Source organism: Catharus ustulatus, chromosome 2 (genome assembly GCF_009819885.2).
Source record: "Catharus ustulatus isolate bCatUst1 chromosome 2, bCatUst1.pri.v2, whole genome shotgun sequence".
Classification (NCBI taxonomy): Eukaryota; Metazoa; Chordata; class Aves; order Passeriformes; family Turdidae; genus Catharus; species Catharus ustulatus.
In genome coordinates this window covers 98336749-98360589 of record NC_046222.1, presented here as the reverse complement: position 1 = coordinate 98360589, position 23841 = coordinate 98336749, and the positions used below count along the sequence as shown (strand labels likewise).

General features: G+C 38.9%; 1 protein-coding gene across 13 annotated transcripts in view; it reads left to right on the top strand.

The window, feature by feature from the left end:
- The window catches only part of MCF2L (MCF.2 cell line derived transforming sequence like), a 143208-nt gene extending 122177 nt beyond the window's left edge, over positions 1 to 21031 (top strand). For 6 of the 13 annotated variants that reach the window (XM_033051204.1, XM_033051209.2, XM_033051212.1 and 3 more), the window contains 19 exons: positions 211 to 287; positions 1163 to 1229; positions 4680 to 4795; positions 6547 to 6616; positions 7822 to 7914; positions 8064 to 8156; positions 9320 to 9445; positions 10118 to 10339; positions 10879 to 10971; positions 11434 to 11512; positions 11658 to 11730; positions 12916 to 13031; positions 13689 to 13775; positions 14638 to 14697; positions 15047 to 15121; positions 18470 to 18597; positions 19181 to 19293; positions 19423 to 19526; positions 19647 to 21031. In XM_033051204.1, the coding sequence (XP_032907095.1) occupies positions 211 to 287; positions 1163 to 1229; positions 4680 to 4795; positions 6547 to 6616; positions 7822 to 7914; positions 8064 to 8156; positions 9320 to 9445; positions 10118 to 10339; positions 10879 to 10971; positions 11434 to 11512; positions 11658 to 11730; positions 12916 to 13031; positions 13689 to 13775; positions 14638 to 14697; positions 15047 to 15121; positions 18470 to 18597; positions 19181 to 19293; positions 19423 to 19526; positions 19647 to 19741 (1887 nt within the window). In that variant the 3' untranslated portion in view covers positions 19742 to 21031. The remainder of the gene's footprint in view (positions 1 to 210; positions 288 to 1162; positions 1230 to 4679; positions 4796 to 6546; positions 6617 to 7821; positions 7915 to 8063; positions 8157 to 9319; positions 9446 to 10117; positions 10340 to 10878; positions 10972 to 11433; positions 11513 to 11657; positions 11731 to 12915; positions 13032 to 13688; positions 13776 to 14637; positions 14698 to 15046; positions 15122 to 18469; positions 18598 to 19180; positions 19294 to 19422; positions 19527 to 19646) is intronic. The other 7 variants (XM_033051214.1, XM_033051216.2, XM_033051217.2 and 4 more) reach the window with 4 other exon arrangements.
- The last annotated feature ends 2810 nt before the right edge of the window (positions 21032 to 23841 follow it).

Below are 23841 nucleotides of genomic sequence, written 5' to 3'. Positions count from 1 at the left end.
CTGACTTTTGATGGAGAACTTTCCACATCCAAATGTTGTGTGCTTCAAGACCTTCAGGGTGACTTGAATTTTTTTCTCAGCCTTCATATGTAGTGTAGTACAGTCTTTCCAGTAAAAAGTGGTGAGCATAAAGTTCTGTATTTTAAAGCGTTTTTTCCTCATCTGTAGTGCCATGATTTTTTTTCATTGTTTATTTGTTTTCTTCTTTAGAGTGAAATGACCGAACTCCATCAAAGCAGAGGAGGATCTACAATGGATGATGAAGAAAACCTAGCTGTGTTACGACAGTAAGTACATTTTGATAAGCAAAAACTGGGGGTTTTCTCTGATTTGGTTCCAGCAAAGCCTGAGTTTGGCTAAGGATTTGATAAAATAAGTATATTTCTCTGAAATACCCCTCAGTGATTTTTGAAATGCATCTATTGAAGGTTTTGTCTCCATGCTTTGAGACTTTGTCTTTTTATTAGACTTTTTAGTCCCTATTTTGATATATTTTACCAAAAATCACTTGTATAAAAAGGAACAGCATAACATATATTAAAAAAATTACTTAGTACCATCTGCACTGCATATAGCAGACCTTGCATTTTTACTTGTAAACTGGCTACTTATATGGGCTTTTTACTGTTATAACCTTCTGTTGCATCACACAAAATCACAAGGGGAGGAATTGGGGGAAGTATGATTCAATGCTTGATCATTATGAAATTAAAGTTAAAGCATCATTGAGATATTTAAAGTGTGCCCTAAATGCCTCTAATTTAAAAATGCCAGTGTAGCTTTAAGTCTGTGTTTGAGAATCCTATGCAGCTCCAACCCCAGCTCCTGTAGTACTTGCAAACACAGTACAACCAGACTTTGTACATACAATGATCAAACACTACGGCTTCAATTCAGTTACTGCAGCACTGAAACCGCTAGATTTTATGTTTTCCTGTTCAAACACATTTTCAAAGATTTTAAAATCTTTTTAAAATATGTACTTTTCAATAAGGATATATAAAGTCATGACAGAAATATCCATGGAACATCATATTTTCCACTACCTGGAAACTGTTATTTTATTGTCTGAAGTAAGGAAGAAACACAGACAAAATTAATGTTGCCTCATTACTTTGCATAAGTGAATAGGCCCACCTTAATTATCATTCTTTGTCCACAGGCATGTAATGAATGAACTTATTGAGACTGAACGAGCATATGTGGAAGAACTTCTCTGTGTTCTTGAGGTAAAGACTAAGTTTCACTGTGGATGTTAGTGTTGCATTTCATGGATGCTCTTATGTTTTCCTTACCAGAAGCCTCTGATTTTTCTGTCAAGCACTGTGGTCATTATATTTTTCCTTTCTCATATTTTCACAGAGGCAGCAATACGTGATTTTTTTTTTCCTAGAAATAGTTGTACAACTAGGATTTTGTATTAGAAAACATGAATTGAGCAGAAAATAAAATGTGCCTTAGTACTTAGGTGGAATCATAATGAGATTTGTAATGATCATTAATTCCTGCAAAAGTTCCTTCCAGAGTTGTGGGTCAGTTCCAGGAAGGTCATGTGTCACACAGGAATGTGAATCTGCATCAAGAGACTCCTGTGTTGGAGGAGAAAAGTTGTTTCTTACATCTTTCTTTGCGTATCTTTAAGTGATCTTCCACATGTCTTGGGTATAACTGTGGGAACAGAATGCCTTGTAAGAAAATCCTCATGCCTTGTAAGAAAATCCTCATTTGAAATCATCACGGAGGCAAAGGTGCTCCCTTTGCTCCACACATGTGCAGGCATGATTGCAGCACTGCTGAGCTGCTTGTAGAAATACACTGCACTGCAGTATTCTTTTTTTGCCTCAAGTTTAAGTCTTCAGCTGTGGATGTGTCATTTTCCTGTAATCCAATTTGATTGCAGGGAATGATGAAGCTGCAGATAACAATGGCTGAATGATTTGATCAGGATGTACTAGAGTTGAAACAAGTGGAAATTCTTGGTGTCCATATCAATGTTAAGCTCCTGAATGGGGACTCTCTAAAGTTATGGACCAGGATTGTTAATTCCTGATTATATACCTTCAAGTAAGTGTAGTGTGTGAGAGTTTTGGACTCTGGTTTTGCTAGTTTGTGCTGAGCTTCCCACAGCATTTACCTCCTGTGTTCAGGCCAAGTGCTGGAAGTGTTGATTACAGCGGGGTGGTCAGATCTGACATGTGATAATAAACCCAGAGATCACTTTATTCTCTCTTTTCTACGCAATGCATCTGTACAGATCTATTAATAAAATCAAGACTTGAACAGCTGGAGGATTTTTGGTCCTTACTGCTGCTACTGGAGCATCTTTCTATTCCCATGGTTTTCCAGAGTGCAGTGCAACTCCTGTCTTTCTAGGCCAGGTGTCTTGGTTTTGCACCACTGTGATCAGCACTCCAGAATTCTGACCATACCAGGCACACCTCTCTGTGCCTCCTTGCAGTTTGGTGTCCCTCTAGCTTGAACTTGGGGGATTGGGAGTGCCAGCAGTAATTCTGGATCAGATACTTGAGGTATGGTTCAGTGCAGTCTTCCAACTTTAGAGTAATTCTAGTTATTCATAGTTCTGGCTACTCTCCCATTCCCTTTTCCCCCCCTATTCTATTAATATTTCAATTTTTCATGTAAAATAACCTGGTAGTCCTTTGTAGAGACAGTGTCTGCTCTTATTATGTCCTATTTTTTGCCATGCATTTTCTATCAGCTGAGGATTCCAACAGAAAAAAAGGAAGGTAGTTTCCCAAGGAAAGTGCTATAGCTTATCCAAGATCAATAATTTTTCATTCATTAATAACCATGATCATCCCACTTTAGTCTGTGAAGTTCTGTAATCTTTACTGGGAGAAGAACACTGGTTTATTTTTAGGTATTGAATTCTACACTTTTTTCCTCTTGCTTGGATGGTTTTAGAACAGCTTTCCAATGAGAGACTAAGCAAGGTCTTAAGCATTTTTAAAGTAAGATTAAATAATCTCTGTGGCTGCATTAAGTAGCTTTACCTCTCTTTTCTTAAAACACAGCTACTACATAGGTACTAAAACATGAAGGGTTTTATAGTAAATTTTAAAAGTATATCAGTAAATGAAAAAGATTACAAAAATTTTTTGTCAATGTATGTATTTCACGCTTTTGTTCCTTCAGAATTTGCAAGTAATGAACTCTGTCAGGCTTCCTTTCACCTCAGCTAAATTCAATTCTCCTTTTTGCCAGTGCTGGTTGCGCTGCTGCGTTCAATATCATCTTGACTTAAAGTGGAAATCATTCTCTTTGGGAAGCTCTTCATCTAAACTGCAGGGTGACTGCAGTAGTTCTTTTCTTGCTAAAAAAAATAACTTCATTTTATCTGAATGTTTTTTTAAATTTTTAAGTCTGTACAATTTTTCTTTATTTATTCCACCCTTTCTCTTTCAGACTGCCTTTTCCTGCTTGGGGGCAGGAGAAATATGAGAAAGGAACTAATGTATAGCATTTATGAGCTCCATTATCTTTGCCTATACCACTGGGGTGTTTGTTTGGTTTTTTGGGTTGTTTTTTTTTTTGGAGGGGGGAGGTTATTTGTTTTGTTTGTTTGGGGGTTTTTGTGGTGTTTGAGGAAAAAATACACAGATTTTAAAAGGACTGGTTCCGGGTTCTTTTAAAAAAATAATTATGTCCTGTCCAAATGCTGAATTCTTCAGGTTAGCTGACTTTACCAGCTAGTTCTTCTACTTTTTGTAGTTTTGTCAAAATTGAAAATCTTAATTGTAGGTACGCTTTTGCTTATCTTTACTTTTAATTATTTAGTTTGTTATAATTTGATGTGTTTTCTTATAATCAATGTGACTTAATGCAAGGATCACCTTGTGTTTAAAAAAAAATTAAAAACAAACAAACCGCAAACCACAAGAGAGAAATCTAATCCAAGTCTAAAGAAGAGAGGATCATCTTCCTTCAATGCCTGTATGCTAAGAAATCTATTTATATTAAGAAATCTGCTCATAATGCAGGTGCTAGATAATTCCTGCCATTTTCCTGGTTGATTTGTTGGGAGTGTTTTGTTTGTTTAGGGTTTTCTAGTGTCATAAGAAAACACAGATTAGTGACCTCAGGGCCAGAGGAGAACAGTCCTGGGCTAAAGCCACTTGTGTCCTTTTCTGTGCCAGATAAACAGACAAGAGAATGTGTGCTTATACGGCAAGAGTGAGATGTGGGAATATAAAGCTAGTCCTTTTTAAACAGAATTTTTAGCTCAATGGTTTCTGTTACCCTTAGAAATAACTATAGTCAGCTTATTCCTTCATAACAATGGCTAAGGCAGGCATGAAAGTTTGTGTGTATACTGGAATTGTGGCACTAAATTCAGATGTGTAAAGTCTTAGCAAAAAGAGTATGAGCTGTAATTTGTAAGCAGCATAGGAATGTAGAGCCCTCACTTGGTGAAAATTATTGCCAGTTTTGTTTCATCCTCACTTATCCACAATCGCAGGATTTACACAAGTGTCTGTCTAAAGACTCTATGTGTGTCTGAGTGGAGTGATGAAAACACAGAATTTGTATTCTCCTTTCATGATTAATACTGAGCTCTTTCTTGTCTGTCTGTCAGCCTGAAGGCAGACTGCCTTGTTAGAGAGAGAAGTACTGCAAGTAAAGGGAGATGGTAATTGTGCCTCTCTCCTGTGTTGCAGGGTTATGCTGCAGAGATGGACAACCCCTTAATGGCTCACCTCATTTCACCAGAACTGCAAAATAAGAAAGATATCTTGTTTGGGAATATGGAAGAAATTTATCACTTTCACAACAGGTGAGGATTTGTATTCAGTTCTAAGAATTGAATGATTCTTTTTATTGTAGTCTGCAATAGATTGCTAAAAGAACCTTAGAGAGTTCTACTTGTCTATGTGGCATGTCAACATTGTATTGCATAGAAGAGGAAAAGCAAAATACCTGTAAAAGATGAACAAAGCTATGTGAAACCACACATATGCAGTACACAGGCAGAATTTTGCATTGTGGTCATCTTTGTGAACAAAGATATTTGGATCCAATTACAAGATAGTTTAAGTATGTTTTATTTGGGTTTCTGTTTTTTTATATCACTTTTGCAATGGAAATTGAATTAAGGTTTTAAACCGCAAATTCTCAATCCTTACATCTGATTGAGGGTGATTAATTTTATATTTCTATAGCTGTATTAAATAATGCATAATTAATATATAAAACCATATTCATTTATATATATGAAAATATATATTGAGTGACCTCTCTGAAGTCTGGATCCTTGCTGCTAGAGAGGTATTTCTTCATATGAAAGTACAGTAATTTCACGATTACAACCCGCACTGACTATAAGCCGCATCTCCGGGTGTCAGCAACATTTCGTTCTTTGTCCATGCACAAGGCGCACCCAATTATAAGCCGCTCTGTCATTCACAGTGAGTACCTGCGTGCAACAGAGTTGCCAAATAGTAACAGAATCGCGGGATCACGGGGTTTACTAGCTTGGCTTGCGCCGTGTGGGCTCAGCCCGCTTGAAGCTGCTGATGGGGCCTGGTGGCCCAGCTCGGTGCTGCCGCTCAGTGGGGCCACTCAGGGCCAGCCGCCACTGGCGCCGGGCCCGCTCGCCCTGGCCCGACGCTGCCCCGCAGTGGCAGGCGGGGACGGAGCCCCCCCGACTCCTGCAGCGGCAGGCAGAGACAGAGCCTGCCTGCTCCTGCGGCAGCAGGCAGGGGCGGGAGCCCCCCGCCTCTACCCTGGGCCGTGGGGCTGGCAGGAGGGAGTCCCCGCCTCTCCCTCAGGCCACAGGGGTGGCAGCACAGAGCCCCCTGCCTCTCTCCCGGGCTGCGCTGCCTGAAGGAAGGAGTCCCCCACCTCCCCCCCAACCTGCACTTCCGGCACGGAGCCGCCTCCACCTGTCGCGCAACAGAGTAACCAATTTGTAACAATCGTGCATTCCCGGGTTTTACTGGCAGGTGCTCGACTCGGCACCTCGTCTGCACTTCTGGGGTTGGAAATGTCAGAAAATTTTTCACATATTAGCTGCTCCTGAGTGTAAGCTGCATTTCCAGGATGGGAGCAAAATTTTAGTCAAAATGGTGCAGCTTATAATCGTGAAATTACTGTATTTAAATTTATAGGAAAGGGAAATTGGTTTTCAAGAGAAGTTAAGCATATTAAGTAGTTGTTTTTTATTCAGGCAAAACTAGAATGAAAGTTTTGTCACTGATTTTTAAAATTTGTTTTTTGGGTGGGTTTATTTTTAGTTTTGTGAAGGTGGTTTTTAGGTTGTTTGGTGTGTGGTGTTTGGTAGTATTTGGAAACAGAACCCAAACACTTTAAACTGTACAAATCCTACTGCTCAGTATGTAAGGAAGGGAAATGAAATCCCTCTTCCTTCTCAAACCTTGTATTTGATTTCAGTTGCAGCAACAGTAAGCTAAAGGAAATAGGTCAGAATATTTGTTTTAATTTGCTATCCCCTTGAAGTACATGATCTAGAAGAATTATGTTTAGTTTTGTAGCATTACAGCTCTAAGAAAATTTTCTTTCTCACAGAATATTCTTGAGAGAACTAGAAACCTATGTAGAATACCCAGAACTAGTAGGACGGTGCTTTCTGGATCAGGTATGTGTCACCTTTTTCTGGCACTTCATTCACAAACCTCTTTAGGGTTGTAAGATGTCAGAGTGATTCTCATGCAGCAATTGCCACCACATCCCCTTTGTTTGTCCTGAGCATGTAATAGCTTGAGAATGTAGATGTTATTTGAGATATAGGGATATAGAGATATACATAGAGATATTTTCCCCTATGCAGCACAACTGCTTTTGTTAGGAAAAACTACAGCTTTGTTAAAAGAAAACTGTTTTTTTTAAAGTGGCAGTCAGGAAAGCATGAAGAAGAGTTATGCACTGCATTGTTCCACATCCCTAAAAATGGTTTACTTGGTTTGATTTCTTTATTGGATTGTAGTTTTGCTCTTTTCTGTTTTCTTTAAAAAGTTCACCTCAACAGAGTAAATCCAAAATATTTTTGTTCCAAAAATAGAAAGCTATGACAAAAATAAACTTTTTTAATTGGGGATGTACTGTATGAGTCTTACTTGAAATATACTGAAGGCTAAATAAGAATGTTGTATATGGAAATCAGACTCCTGCTGTTGCTGCCTATTGATGCTCTAAAGCTCCTGGGAGGAGCCATCTCTCTCCTTTCTGTTTACTGGCTGCATCCTTGGAGATGCTGTTTCCTAAAGCTGAGGGATGGAGGTGCTTTTGTGCTTGCTGATTTCCTACCTGGTCTTTCCTTTAGAGCCATTATATCCATTTCCAACAGTCTTTATTTCCTTCTGCTTTCAGCAACTGCTGAAGTCACGGTATTTAATTTTTTGTAGTAATAAGGGGGACCAAACTGCTTGCCTTACCTTAGTGTGGTTCCCAGTGAAAAACACATTTGTGAAATGAAAATAAAGAAAAAGGACAAAGTCTTTTAAAAAAACTACATGGTGGGTCTCATGGCTGGGCACTCACAGAGATATTTTTCATATTGTAGTAGAAGTATATTTGTAAATATAACATATGCTTCTTCGTAAGGTGCTTTGCCTTCAACTGAAGCAAAAATTAACAGGACTGCTTTATTTTGCAAATTAGTAGCCATTACAAAATCAGTGATTTTGCAATTCCTTGAGGCATCCTAAGCAAAAAACAATGATTCAATTTTGATGGTGGTGGATTTTTTTCATAGAATTATTGAAAATGAAAAAAATTGCTATGAACTTTGTCTACTAAAGTCACAAGAATTCATGAACATTTTGCTTGTCTCCCCAATTCCAGATGGAAGACTTCCAGATTTATGAAAAATACTGTCAAAATAAACCTCGATCTGAAAGTTTGTGGAGGCAGTTTTCAGACTCTGTATTCTTCCAGGTATGCTTGCTTGAATCCCTAAAATAGTGGTAGCTTTGGTTTTGTTGGGCTCTGGGGTTATTTGTTTGGTTTATTTTTGCTGAATCTTCTCAAGAAAAAATAGCACAAATACTGATTAGTGTCCTGATGAAATCCAACACTGATTACAGGAATGTCAAAGGAAACTTGATCACAAGCTCAGTTTGGACTCATACTTGCTGAAACCTGTTCAAAGAATAACCAAGTACCAATTACTGCTAAAGGTAAGTAATACTAACTGCAACTGGAGAGAAGGTGAGAGAAGTTGATGAGGGGAAAACAGAAGGCCCAAGAAAACTTTGAAACAAAGATGATAGAGTGTCTGTAGTACTTCAGTTTAGTCACCCCACCCATATTGCAGGACCTTGCCTTTCTGGACTCCAGGAAATGCACTTGAGAGAGAGCAGTGTATGGTGTTTTTGTGAAGGATGCTGTTGTGATTCACTTAAATATGCTATACTGAGAGAGCAAAATAAGAACAACACACTACCCAAATTTTATTTAAATTATTATATAACATTTTGCCATGTTTGAACTAAGAAATATTTATTGTATTCCTGTATTTAACAGTAGCTTGAAAATTTGCCTCAAAACAGATTTACTCAGGTTAAAATTGAGCTGTTAACTGCCTTTAAAGAATTAATTACTTTAGTCATATATAAAGAGAGGAGAATGATAAAGGTTTTTGACTTAAAATATCTTAACTTCCTACAGTCCATGAGTAAATTCTTTTTTTCATACTGTGAAGTCAGAGGAGCTCCACATGAACTTGCTACTGTGTTTATCTGTATCAAATTGGAAGATAATACTTCACAGTAACTCCTTTAGAGAAAAGATTGCTTTTTAAATGTGTAGACAGTACCCAATGCAGTAAGTTTAAATCTGTTACTATCATGCCAGGCCTTGTCATAATTTAAAGGTAAATTAAATTTGACTATGCTTTTAAATTTGTTCATTTCTAAAAAGTAATAAATGAAAAAGCCCTATCCTTTTGTTTGAGGATTGTTGGTTTGGTTTGGGTTTTGGTGGGTTTTTTTGCAATTGTGATGAAAAAGATGTTTGCAAAGTTAGTCTTGTAAATTTTTTACATACAGCTTAAAAAACCTCTAGATGAACAAAATACATTTGGCTGGTTAGCAGCAGAGATGAGAAGTGAATATTTAGGATCTATTGAGTTCCAACCAGTATTGAACTAAATAGATTATGTGGTGTAATTCTTTACTTTGCTAACTTTAAAATCACAGAATCATGGAATGGTTTGGGTTGGAAGGGACCTTAAAGATCATCTCGTTCCAACCCCCCTGCCTAAAATTCAGTGTTAAAATTTGAACATTCCTTGTTGCTACTGTTTCAGAAGCTAAATGTGTTGTCATTCCCTTGCACTCAGGAAATGCTGAAGTACAGTAAGAACTGTGAAGGTGCTGAAGATCTTCAGGAAGCCCTGACTTCTATCCTGGGCATTCTTAAAGCAGTTAATGATTCTATGCACCAGATAGCCATTACAGGCTATGATGTGAGTAGCAGTATTTTTGGTTGCTTTTAACTTCCTTTTTTTTTTTTTCTTTTTTTTTCTTTTTTTTTTTTTAGATACATGTACAGTCTATCCTATCCTATCCTATCCTATCCTATCCTATCCTATCCTATCCTATGTACTAATAATGAGAAGAGTGTTTCACAAAATATGCTTTTAAACTTAATTATGTAATGAAAATAATAGAAAAGGGTTCTCTTTATATTCTTTTGAAGTTTTCCTGCTATGACTAATATTTTCCTCTGTGTACCTAAGGTTTTTTTTCTTTGATCTTTGTGTAAAACTACACCCAAAACTTTCAGTTCCCAAAAAAATAACAAAACCCAAAATAAGGCATAAGCAGATTTGGAGCAGAGTTTAGGGGCAAAAAAACAAACAACCAAACATGTGTATTGTGCTTCCCTCTCTCTATATGTAGTTCTCTGTGCCTCTGCTACTGGTACTCTCAACTGTAAAATCCTGCCTGAACAGTGTTTGCCAGTGAAAATTATATGTAAAAATTCAACACTGACTTTATTACATTTCCAAATCAAACATAAACACTGATATGAGAGATTATTGGGAACAACAGACTTCTAAAGACCTGCTCAGAGTCTGTATTTTAATCTGATATTATCTCTGTAGTTAAAAATATCACTGCTTTTTTTCTTCCAGGGAAACCTGAATGAGCTGGGCAAGCTTTTAATGCAGGGATCCTTCAATGTTTGGACTGATCACAAAAAGGGTCACACAAAGGTGAAAGATTTGGCACGCTTCAAGCCAATGCAGCGACACCTCTTCCTCCATGAGAAAGCAGTGCTGTTCTGTAAAAAGAGAGAAGAAAATGGAGAGGGATATGAGAAAGCACCTTCTTATAGCTACAAACACTCCTTAAATGTAAGACACTGATCAGTCCTGATGGTCAAGGTACTGAGGGCTTAGCCTGTAGTAATATCAACATTCTTGTCTTATGTGTGCAAACCTGTGCTGCAGCATTGTTTGGGAACTCCACTCTTTCAGACAAACCCGACTGGCGCTGCAGGTCTGTGTTATTTTGTGTTGTCTGTCCAGCTGAATGGAAGTTGCATTAATCACACAGAAAATGTAGGGAAAGGTAATGTAAAAATCATGAAGGATTTGGTGGTCTGGATTTTAAAAGTGACATTTTTCAAGTCAGTCTGAGTCTAATGTACCTAAACCCTTCTTCCCTCCACGGTAGCCAGGCTGATACAAAGCACTAAATCTCTTGTCTCCAACACACACATCACAAATTGTTGGCTGATCATAAATTGTTAGCTATTCTTTTCCTTGTGCAAGAAGCCAGATGGGGTTTCCCTTTTCAGAAACAAGATACCAAAGAATACCAGCAGCTGTCTTCTTCTGTTTTTAACATAACGGCAATGCAGCAGGTCAGCTTCTGTTCTTTTTGCTTTCAGATGGCTGCAGTTGGAATAACAGAAAATGTCAAAGGTGATGCAAAAAAATTTGAAATCTGGTATAATGCAAGGGAAGAAGTTTACATTATACAGGTAAATAACATTGCCCTACATTAAAAAAAAAAAGGGAGAGCAGGAGTCTGACCCCAAAGAAGATCTGGAGGGTTTTTTCCCTCTGTTATATCACTAATAGAGTGTGATGAGGAAATGTAGGGGGAAAAAAGAGAACCTAAATCACATTTCAATGGAAGAGTCTTCTGGGGGAAAAAAAAATCACGTCTTAACAATGTCCCTAGTGGATATTGTATACACCATCACTGTAGCTGTCACTGGAGTGGTGGATGGTTTGGGAGATGGGGTGTGGCTGCAGCACATGCACAGTTTCTGCCTCAGCCTGTTCCACTGGCTACAACCAGCTTCTGCTCATGGAAGCACTGGAGAGGGAGCTTTGTCTCTCCCGCTTGAATGATTCTTCTGAGGCTATGCTTTAGCATGCAACTCTCTGTATAATAACTATTCTGTGCTTGACAGCTGATTGTATTTATTTTTGGGTAGGCACCAACCCCCGAAGTTAAAGCTACTTGGGTAAATGAAATAAGAAAAGTGCTGACAAGTCAACTGCAGGCATGCAGAGGTAAAATACTTTGGAGATTGTCTTTTTTTCTTTTCCAGTTTTTTAAAATCTATTTTCTCTTTGATCTTCAGATCCTGCCCTGTAGATCTTCCCAGTGTAGGACACAAATCAATTTTAATAGTTGTTATTCTTGCCTCCGTTACAGAAGCTAGTCAGCACAGGACACTAGAACAAACACAGAGCTTACCTCTACCACTACCAGCATCATCTTGTGCAAGGTAAATATGCTGTCACATCAGCCTGGCTATCTTGTAAATATACTAAAACATCTGATTTGCAGCTCTTAATTGCTCCTACCCCTTAATACTGGTCCTTGTGTTTTAAGGTTTGGGTTTAGATCTCTTCCTACTATGAAGTTGTAAAGCCCGGAGTTTATACATCTCCAGAACTGTTAAACTGAGCAGCAGTGGCATGTGTTTTGCCAGTTGATAGAGAATGCTAGAGAAATGTAATTTTCTGCACCAGCCAAAATCCTGGTGGTATTACGTTCTGCTTGTTGAGCAGGTGATTATATACATTACGGTCCAGATAAGAGAGTTTTATGGAACATTCTTTTTCTTCCTTCACTGTTCTTTTCCTTTGCTTTTTCTTTCTTTTCCAATATCAAGTTACCTTCTTTTTTTTTGTCTTTTTCACTGCACTGTCCTCTCTTTGTCTCTTTGTTCTTTTACTCCAATTTACTCCAATACTCCAGTGTTACCTTTTTGGTTTTTTAACCGAAGTAAAGTGTTAATTCCTTCAGTGTCCCAATTTCTGGGTGAAGTTTTTTTTCTTTTTTTCCATCCTTCACCATACCAACCTATATATTATTCTGTTCCCATCTGTTGTTCTGCCCTTGCCTGACACCTCTCTTTAATCCTCTGCTGCTCAGTCTGGTTTTTCATATGTGTGTATATACCTATCCATAAGCTCATATCCATATGGTGTGTGCTCAAATATGTGTTGGTAACTCTCTGCCCTGCATCTTTTATACATCTACTTACTGCTCAGGGAGAATTTCCCAGATACATCATATTTGTGGAATGTCTTTATTCCATTTCCAGATGGAAATCCACTGCAAGGCCCATCACTTGTTCCGGTACTAAGAGCTTCTGAGAGGCAGAGTTTATTCCTTTATCTTTCTTCTTTTATTCCTAATACATTCAGGAGGAACCTGTTAGCTGCAAATGAGTGTTGTCCTGAGCCATCTTTCCCACAGCCACAATACATGTGATTGCAGTTAGTCAGGAGAGGTGTTTCTCATTTATATGTTCTCATGGTCTTTAAATGAACAATCTGCAATGACTTTTTCAGTCCTGGAAGCTGCAGTCTGGGAAGCAACAAATCAATGGTTTTCAGCTTATATTTCTGTATATAAAAGCCTATACTTGGATTGATTGTCTTCATTCTCTTCTAATAAACAGTCCTTCACGAAACCACACCAGAAATACCAAAAAAATGGAGGAGAAAAAAGCTGATCTCACAAGTCTAGAAGGTTGTGGCACTACAGTAGCACCAAAGTACCCCGAGAAAGGCAAAGGTGAGTTTGCCCATACATGCTGAGAGCTTTAATTGCAAGGAGCATGCCTGCACTGCAGATGCACAGGCAGATCCACCAGCAGAGTAGCCACGGTAGTGCAGGGGAGGCAGAGGACTCCTGAATGAGCAGAGCTTTGCTCTTTTCAGCCCTAGGGCAGCCCACCCACAAAGCACTGCCCACGCTGCACCAGCGTGCTGGTCCCATCTGCCCTTAGCTTGGGATTGATTTCTACATTCCAGTGAGTGCTGTGGACAGGCCCAAAACCTTCCTGAATGGGTGGTAGCCAAAGGCAGGTGGGAACAATTTGTTACAATGCCGAAGTCTGCAGTAGGTCTTCTCTTAAAGCTGCCCAGCTTCTTAGGGTTTTCTTGCTCTGAAAAAAATTCTTGGCATTACCTGACCTAGCAGAGAGTTTTCTTGTTTTGTTACATTTTTTCTCTTTAATTTTTTCCCATTATGGAAATTATTTATTGAACCAGTGGCAGTACAAGCCCTTGCTCAGCAAGAACAACTGGACATTTATGTTGTACCTGGACTTTCAGTTGCCCTTTCTCATCCTAACATGCAGGTTCCCTGGCACAACTGCAAATTACTTTTTGCCTTGTTCTTTTCATGGCCCTCTCCCTTTTCTTTCTGTCTCTCTCTCTTCCTTTGTAGACAACACTAGCTCTACCTCAGAATGCTCTGTACTGTCAAAAAAGCGCTTTACGCTGCAGGGCTTTACTAACCTCAAAAGTCAGAAAGGTAACTTGAAAAAAAGGCTAGACTGTTTTTTGTGTAAGGCTGTAATTGAAGCATCACCTTGTATGTGTGTGTAGTGTGATAGGTGTACAGTGTACACACTAGCTTGTTCTTCCAAGGTCAAGCTAGGTTCCTTAGTCAGTGCCTCTGACAGGAGATTTCAAGGGAAAACAGCTCCAGAGTGGGAGGGGGAGATGCAGCTAGGAAAAGTAGTGCTGGGGAGATGCAAGAGAAAGAGTGTGGTTTCCAGTGCCTCCAATCTCACTGTCAAGGCCAAGGACAGAGTTTATAGTGGCCTTTATATTCCTTTAGAAAAACTAGGGGAAGGAAGTTGTCTTCTGACCAGACACCTGGCCTGCTTCTAGCTTCAGTGGATCTGCCCCAAATGCACTTGTACTTGGCAAAAAGGAATCAAGGTGATTCTGTGAAGGTGTTATAGAGGATTTTTTATTGGCATCCTTGCTAACAAAATTCTCAAAGTATAAATAACTACAGCAGAATGTGTATGACAATGTTGTTTTGCTGGATAGAAAAATAAACAAGGATTTCCCTATTCTTCCAGAAATGGTCTTTGCCTCTTTTCTTCTAAAACAGGCAATAAGAGTTTGAGACTTTTCTTGCTTCCTCCAGCCAAGTAATCACACTGGTACAGTCACTTCTTGCTTTGAAGGGCTGTCTTTGAACAGTCTGAATTGCATTAAGGTGATGGCACTTGTTCAACAGCATGGTATTTTTCCCCCACAAGCATCCTTCCAGAATGCCTGTTTAAAACCCAATTACCTTTGAGTTCTTTCTGGAGAGACCCTAGGATTGTGTATCTAATGCTATTGAGGTGAGCACTAATGTCCCATGCTTGCCTTGACAGAAACTCCATCTTCTTCTGCTAAAAGCCAGACATTGCCAATGATCCTTCTTACAGGACCAGGTATTGCTGTAGCACTAGATTTACTTAAAAATTATTGCTTAATTTGGTAATGTTTGTCTGAAATTGAAGTTAAGTGTATTCAGTTGATGTCTAGTCAATTTAGAAAAGTTTGCATATATTTTCATCTATTACTGTAAAAGAAATTTGTCAATTTATCTTCAAATAACTACGTGTAAATACCTAATTCTTTCTGCTACCATGCACCAGTGACAGCTAAAATTAGATTACAGAAATCCACTTGTTTTCCAGTGTAAACTCAAAGGTATTTAGCATGCAATCCACCTATTATCTTTTCTCCAGTTCTTCCATATCTCTCTTCTGTGTTTTTTACCTATTCATCCTCCTGCAGCTTCTCCTACCAGTCCTGACAAAAAAGCCAAACGGCACGAAGTAGTGAGTGACCCAACTCCTTTTGGTTTAAGAGGTACAGTGATGCCACATCTTCTCCTCCACAAGTACCCACACATCCCTCATGTGATATGTTACATCAGAGTGCTGAGAATACCTAAATGATGCTGTTGTGTGCAGGAGTATTGATATCAGCTGTGTTTTTTCAAGTGGATCTACATATGCTGGTCTTATTAGCACAACTGGTTGAAGTTTTACCTTGGTTTAAATAAAGTAGTATAGAAGACAGGGGGAACACAGTTTTTAGAAGACAGGGGGAAAGAGATCTGTTGCTGAAGAAAGAGCCGAAAGCCATGTGTTTAAAGGAATTACAGGGCTGTCCAGCTACTCTGCGACCATGGTTTTCCATGTGTTAGAATCCTTCTGTCTGGGGCCCTTGTGGAGAGGATTTCACTTTTAAGAAAGAGAAAAAGAAATTCCAAAACTCAGATCACTGTCATGAGGAATTTATGTTTTAGGTCTGCATTTATTACTGCAGACACAGCCTTGTTGCATCCTTCTTTGGGTCATAGTAGGCAACTTTTACCACCCTGTGAACCCCAGATGACTTAAACGAATCCTTTGCAGCAATTTGCCTCCCATCCTCCCAACTCACAGCTAAGCAGAGAACAGGAAAGTATTTCAATTAAACAACCCATTCCTAACCAGCAGGGCTCATGGTGAAAGTTTGAGTACAAATTCTTAGGGTTAATTAACTAGAATAGAAGGACAGCAGTCCTTCTCCTCCTGACTCTTTCCACCACTATCTCGTTTAGAAAATATTAGTCTAAAGGTGAAGCTGTTTCAATCCCCACCATCAGCCTTCTCTCCAGGCTTCTGAAGTCTTTGTCTTGTCTGTGGAAATGGTGCAAGCTCAGCTGCTGTGCTGGGGAAACTGCAACACCGCTCACCGTGCTGAGCAGCAGGCAATTTAATCCTGGGCTAGACACCTGCAGAAACACCACACGGGTGGATATGAGAGTTACAAGGTTATTCTTCTGCAGGGAGAAGGCAAAACTCTGAGATCTCCAGGTACCATGGAAATCCTGAGGGCCAAAAAATGTCTGAAAGAAAAGTGTGTTTTATGACCTTTTCCTTGGCTGCTGGAATTTTCCAAGGAAGAGAGTCCTTGATCATTGCTGATTTACAGTAAAATTATTATGTCCTTGGAACAGACTTATCTGATTTGGTGTTCTGTCCCAGAAGCATCTTACTTTATGAAACTGCTAAACCAAATAAATAATTTAAAACATCTACTAACTCCTCCTTCTGTCTTGTACCTTCCAATCTCTTTTCTGGCACTTCATCTCCTCTCCTTCCTCAGCTCAAAGAGGGATAAGCAGGGAGCTGACCTAGGTATTTTGGAATGAAACTGCACCATGTAATGGCCACAGCAGAGCATATGGCCCCCATTCATTTCCTTCCACTGCTGTATTGCCCTGATTTATGCTGTAGTGAGCTCAAGAAATATGAATTTGTGTCAGAATTAGATGTTGTGGGCTGATCATAGCTCTTTGCAGAAAACTGTTAGATTATTTCTGAAGGGAAGCAGTTAATGAATTCTTGGTTTTCCTGGGATCATTATATCTAAAATAATTTCTGAATAACCTTGTCTTTTCTCAGGATTGCCTTCCCTTTTCCTGCCTTTATAGGCAGCTCTGATGTAGTCCCACCCTGCAGAACATGCACACACAGATTGACTGTGCATGCATAATTTCAGTCCCGTTGTTTGCTACTATGAATACTGCCATGGTGACCACCTCCCTTAGCAGGAGAAGATGGGCTTTTATACAGACTTGTTAATTGTAGAGTGCCAGCCTGGAAGAGGAGGAGTAGTATCATTGCTATGGCAGGATCAGGCCAGTCTGCTCTTAGCACATCAGCACAATGTGAGAAAACAAAGAGGCTGAGGAACAAGAGCTGTTACCCAAAATGTACCCAAGCTGTTACCCAGTGAGTATGAGGTTACAGGCACTTAGAGTGATTTCACTTTCTTCTTCTTTTGTGCAACTCATTGGTTTTGTTTCTAATGAGAGCTTAGGACAATTAAGAGAAACCAAGATTTCTTTTGTTGCATTATTCTTAACTTAGAAATAACAGAAATGGTTTCAGCTGTGTCCAACAAGCCAAATACAAGATGTAAGCTTCTTCCAAGGAAATTTGCATGGAATACAGCAGAAATTCATTACTCAGTTTCTTCACAGATAGAAGTTCATTCTTAACCCTGGACAGGGCCAAATGGGTCAGTACTTCCAGTCTTGTGCAGGTCACTCAGCAGCATAGGCAAGGTAAAAGTCCCACTGCATTTGGCATGCTCTGGGTGTGATTCCTTTCTGTGATTTCTTTGGCTCTATTCTGATCCTGCTCAGGCTTTTCCTAGTGCACTGGCATGAACAGCTGTGTGACAAATGTCTCAGGAGCAGTGCAAAGCAAAAATGTTGGTGCTTTCTCAATTTAACTAATAGTTACATAAAATGGGAGGTTTGGTCTTCCTTTCATTCTTTTCATTGAGTTTCACTGTTGTTACTATTTGGCTTGAAACCAAAGCTTGCTTACATATACTTGTCTCTTTTATTATGACTTTTTTTCATTATTAGCAGCTGCTGAACTTGGTGTAAAACATCCCATTAATAAAATCTAATGTAGTTTTATTTGGAAGAGGATTTTGTGCACTCTGGATATGATTCAGCTTTATGAATAAATTCAATGCTTCACCCTGAGAGAGAAAAGCAGTAAATGACAGGCAGGAGATTGCTGTTATGGTGTTTGGTGCAGTGACTCAACACGAAGATAGTTCAGAGTACTTAAGTATTCTTGCATCAGCTGAACACTCTTAAATAATGGGCTACCTTGTCAGGTGAAGTACAGAGTGCTTGTAACTTGTGTGGAATTTTTTGACAGTGCTTAACAGTGTGAAGGAGGCAACGCTTATCTATCCCTTATTCCAACAAGCTGGTTAGGTCGCTTTGGGTGACAACCCTGTGTGTTCAACCTCTTCCAAAAAAGTGTATGTTCCTGTCTGCTGCTTCCTCCCAAGAAAAAAGATTACCTACCCCTCGTTTATCTTTGTATAATATATATTTATTATACAACTATTTTTATATATTTGGTTTTCAGTTGGAAATTTGCATTCTCTCCATTCATTTCCCTTTATAAATCCAAAGGGCTAAATTCACTGCCATGCATTTCCATACTCCACTTACTCAGATGGAAACAGGCCAACTTTTGCCAGCAGTGAATTTCACCCAGTGACTGTAATAACCTTCCTGTCTCAGTTTTTCTCCTGTTTATGTTGATCACTTATGAACTCATCAGTGAGGAGAACCTTTCTCCCAGTCAGTAGCTCACTGCTGGGAAATTAACTGTTGGCTGTTCCTTCCCTAAGGCTGGGCCAAACCATCCCATTCTCTTGATGCATCCGAAGAAAATGACGGCTGGTCTAGTGCAGAAGAACCGCTGAATTCCTCGGATGCGGAGGAAGAAGGAGGAGGAGGGGGAGGCGAGATGAAGCTGGTAACCAGAAATGCTTTCCTATGGAGCTAAGCAAGTGCTACCAGTACAGTGTGTATGGTGGGATTCAGGAATGTTTTTGAAGCTGGCAGGAGGGAAAGTGTCTACCTTGAAAGGCTCAGCTGGGCAATATTTCCAGGGCAATGGAGAAGAACCCCTTCTCTTAAATCAGCCCCACATTTGTACTCTGGGGAGGTCCCTCAAGTCGTGGTAGCTTGTGCCATGACACAGCAATCAAGCCATGACAGGTTCAGTGACCATGTCACTAGACTTCCACACAGACACTGTGGCATGGGTTTGCCAGGTTTTCTGTTTCTTTTGGTTTGTTTTCTGTAGCCATATAAATTAATTGCTGTAGTGGGAACATTTCATTTAATGTTTTTCAGGGTATGAGAATTAATGTATTGAATTTGCATGCAATCAATCAGCAGAATTTTAATGCCACAGTGTGTAAATTTTCACCATCTTCAGCATGTAGGTACCTGAGAAAGAAGGGAAAAGTATTATAATTGCATAACAAAAGCTGTAACATACCTTGAAATACTCAACAGAAATAATTTGTTTTCTTTCCTCTGTGTGCATTTAGACTCCCGGTAAATATACAGTTGTGACTGATTATGACAAAGGAGTTTCTGAAGAATTTACAGTGAAAAGTGGAGATCTAGTTCAACTGATTCGTGAAGGGGAGGATGGACTTTGGTACGCAGATCTGTGTTTGGACATTTTTATACGCAGAACTGTGTTTAGAAGGCAAATGTTTAGGGCAAAACTTTCAAAGGCATCAAATGAAAAAGTCTGACTTCTAATTTTTTTATATCTTTTCTTTAGGTTTGTAAAGAACCTGAGCAGTGGTAGAGAAGGTTGGATTCCAGCAAACAATCTGCTGATGCTCATAGGCAACTCAAAATCAGCTCAATCTTTAAGCAGCTCTGGTAGGCTATGTATTTTAAATGAGATTGTTGTCTCTTTGAAGATTCCTATTATCAAAGAAAGTAATGAAAAACAACCACTGTATAACATTTTCCTGTGGGTTTTTTTGTCCCTTTTCCCAGAATCAGGCACTGCCTCCAGCAATTTGAGCACATCATCAAGTTGCAGTGATAGCTGCAACGTCAGTAGCACCAGCTTCTCTGACATTAAGGGCTAATATGAAATGCTTGTCCCACCTCCCTGGAAGGTAAATCTGGAGACTGTCATTTGCTGCAGAGTTCTGGACATTGGACTTCATTGGAGAACCACCAGTGCTGTGTTGCCAGCTCTGAGTATTTTTAGTGGTGACTTTTACAGGTTCTCACAGAAGATCCTGATGAAAAGTGCATGGAATGTGAATTGTAAATAAAAGTTAAATGATTTGAAATAGGATTTTTTAGAGGTCTCTGCTCTGAAGAGCTGTTAGCATAAAGTGCGTTTTCTGCTCGACACACAATCAGGTTTCTGCAGAACTGTATCTTTTTGTAACAGCCAGAATCTGAATGTGAGCAAACAAAATGTGTTCAATGCTAAATGCTCATTGTAAACAAATAACATAGCAATCACTGTACAGGATAGGTATGAGGAAAATAAATCCAAGTTTACAATTTCTTCTCCCCAAGAAACCCCTTCTCCAAGGACATACCTCGGTCAATGCAGTGAATGGGACTCATGGCAACAAGGAAGGAGGTTTGGTCCACCCTTTTCTCTTGGGTTTTCAGGATATTCTTCTGCTCCCTAGAGCCTGGGATGCAGACATGACCACAACAACATCAAGAGAAACTATTACTTTATCCTTTCCAACATTTTAGTGACATGTGCAATGGACTAGCTCTTTTCTGAGGTATTTTGTTTGGCCTCACAACCAAATTCTTTACCAAGATCACTGTGTTTACATATTCTTGGCAATTTAGTAGTATCTTTTTTCTTGTGCAGATGCACAATGAAACGCAAATGTTCTTATTCACTAAATGATTTTTTTATAAACAGTCATTGCATGGTTTCTTTCAGCTCTCACAACATGCAGTTACAGGCAGAAGAAACTATTCTAACTGCACAATGGGTCAAGAGTCTTTCTTCAAACTGGAAAGGAGGGCTGGAAATCCAACATATTTTTAGCCCACAGTGTTTGTTCCAGATTAATTGAAAGAGAAAAAAAATCCAATGACATGATTTTTCTAGAAAAGGGGAGCACAGGAGAAAAAAAAATCACAGAGAAGAGTCAGATTTATGCTACAGATAAGTATTTTAATTTTTTAAGGGAAGAGTGATGCTGAATTTGCCATTTTTCAGGGTATGATGTAAGCCAATGTTGTAAATTTTCACTTTGTCAGATGTTCTTTGCATTCCTTCCTTACAAACAGTACAAAACTAAGTACATGTATAAAATACTGTATTCATTCCTGTCCATCAAATATTTTTGCTTATATGAAAACAGGTTTTTAACTGATTCATGCACCATATTATTGAAAAATAATGGGGACATGAAGAGCATAACTTTTCAGAAGCACTAGCACAGCAGATTATGTCAATGGCAGCTGCTGTTAATCATCAGACTCGCTGATGGCTGAGCCCCAAATTTTATCTTTATGCCAGAATTGTATGTTTTAGAGGCACAGATTAGAAAACTTAAATGACAAACACTCCTAACAATGATGCAGAAGCAACCCTACCCCAGATGCAATCAAAATGCAGCTGACCAAGGTCAGCACAAATTGAAGCATGTATATACACACACATATTTATGCACTTATATATGTGCATGTATGTGCTTGTGTGTATATATCTGCATGTGTAGATATGTATATGTGTGTAGATATGATGTATCAATGTAAAAGATGTATTTATAGTCTTCATGCTGCTGAATGTGTCACTTTACAATTCATAAATACTTGGTTTTCTTGCAGTACTGCAATATAAATGCTGATCAGGGTTTTACTTCAGGCATCTTTTTCAACATGGAAATCCTCTGATCTTTTTTTTATTATTATTCCATATAATAGTGTGCTATAATAATACCAGGAATATTTAGTCTGATATTTAACAATGGAATAGCAACATGAGATTCAGCTTATCTTCATCTATGTAAGTTATTTTGTAAATTATCTGTAACATAATTTACTGTCATTGCTTGGATGAGACTGTTGTTTCATTTCTCACTGCAGCTTCATTTGTGTTATTTCAATGGTTTTCCCACATCATTGCACTTTAATACAACCTATTTCACCATTTCCTTTTTTACTCATGTTGTGAATTAGAAGTTCAAAGTCAGAGGTCTCTACTGTAATTAATTTGAATAAATTTCAGCACTTCCTGCTGAATGCCTTTATATAGACATGCTCCGGGGTTTATTTTGTCTCAGTCTTGAAAGGTTTTTATGGGTATCATATTAAAACAGAGAGAGGTTCTAGGATTTGGAACAGAAAACCAGGTCTGTGTATTCAAATCTTCAGCCTGCTCATTCTGGCACCATCTCAGAAAAACACCATTTCACCTTTGTGGTCATGTCTCATTTAAAATCATGTACCTGGCACTAGGGAATTAAAGCCTGTCTGCAGGCAGAGGATAAAAAATTAAAGTCAGTGCCAGGTAATTGGCTTGATTCCCTTTTTCCCCACACACACCCTCTTCTGAAAGAATGCACATGAGTGTTGGGCTTTCCCAAAGAAAGCTGTGTATCCCGGGATCCTGTGGAATTAGCAGGGCAAGTTGGAGGTCTGCATCTGGCCCTGGCTGGCTGAGAAACAAGACACCACGTTCACCCCTTTTTGCAGCTGAAGAGGGACATGCTTGTACATTCAGTTGATGACTTCAAGGACTGTCATGCCATGCCAGGTGAATTTCATCCTGACTGGAATGATTTGGGCTGAGCTGTTGGCCTTGAGCGTTACATGATCCAGTTACGGTGTTACTGAGACTTTACTGCTTTTTGTTTACTCTTGATCTTGTCACCATAACAGCTCCCTCTGTAATAGCTAGTCCTACTTTTCTGAGCAAAAGGACATCCAGACTTTTTGAGTAGATCCACATCATATTTGTTAAAACAAAAGAATGAAAGTATTCCAGCCCAGGTGTACCTTAGTAAAGACCAAAGGGAAAGGGTTTTCTATACAAAAACCTAATAATGATTGGTTTCTTAGATCACCGTCTCAAAGTTCAGGCACAAACTATTTCATAGATACAGAAACAGTTTGCTAGTTAGAATATAAAACATTTTCTCCATCCAGCACAGATGTTGTCATTGAGAAAAACTGAGGAAGTTGTACCATAACTCGTTTGCATCACCTAACTCAAAATGATAGGAGCTCCCTTTCCCCTTCTCAGAAATATGTTAGATGTTACTATGACCTCCACTGGGAAAGTTCGAGTGTCCACACAGGTCCCCAGAATTAGCAGCCTCTCTAGATGTGTGTGGCAAAAACTAGATCTGCCTGGTATAATGAAGCAACACAAATTCAGTTATTCAGGTAAAAATAATCAATTCCCTTAATTAAGGATGCAGGAATAGAAGAGAGAAAATCTGTTGTTCCCTAAAACTTTGTGTAAACTGTGTTTAGAGATTGTATTACCAAAATAAGACATTCAGCTACTGAAATGCCATCTGCCTTTATTTGAAAGGAGGTGAATTTTTATTTATTTCCCATGCAGTGACAGGACAGCGAGGTCCCCAGCTAATTTGCTAATGGTGCTGTTATAGCTGTGATGACCTCAGTCAAGAAAAGGGTTATAGCAGAGTTAGTATCTCTCACTACCAACTGAGATATGTGGCATTAAACAGACAAACTTTGGAGCACACTGCCTTTATTCTCTTTTTCTTCCTTTATTCTCACTGTATTTTCAGATATCCTCCTCAAGCAGTAAAAGAACAGAAAGAAAGAACCCACATGAAAATTTTAAAATACAAGCTTGTATTCAGAGCTTGTCACAAAAAAAAGCTGTCTTCCCATCTTCTCCTTCCTCTTGATGAGAATAATTGGGGTACAGAACTCTTTCAAACAGGCAGGTAGTTTTTGTTCAGAACATCGTTCTATTTTGAGGTCTAAATATCAAATAATTTGCTTTAAAGCGTAATACTCATATTTATAAATTAGTATAACAGAAACCACCTTGCTCAAAATCTTTGCTTTTAGTCTGCCTGATAAATGACTGATGGCAAGTTGCTATTGTAAATTCAAGAAATGGATTATCCTTAAATCTTTCTTACTTAGGTAACGGTTTTGTCAGCTTACTCAAATGATCCCCGATGACCTCTTCAAAATGCAATTAATATTGATTTGT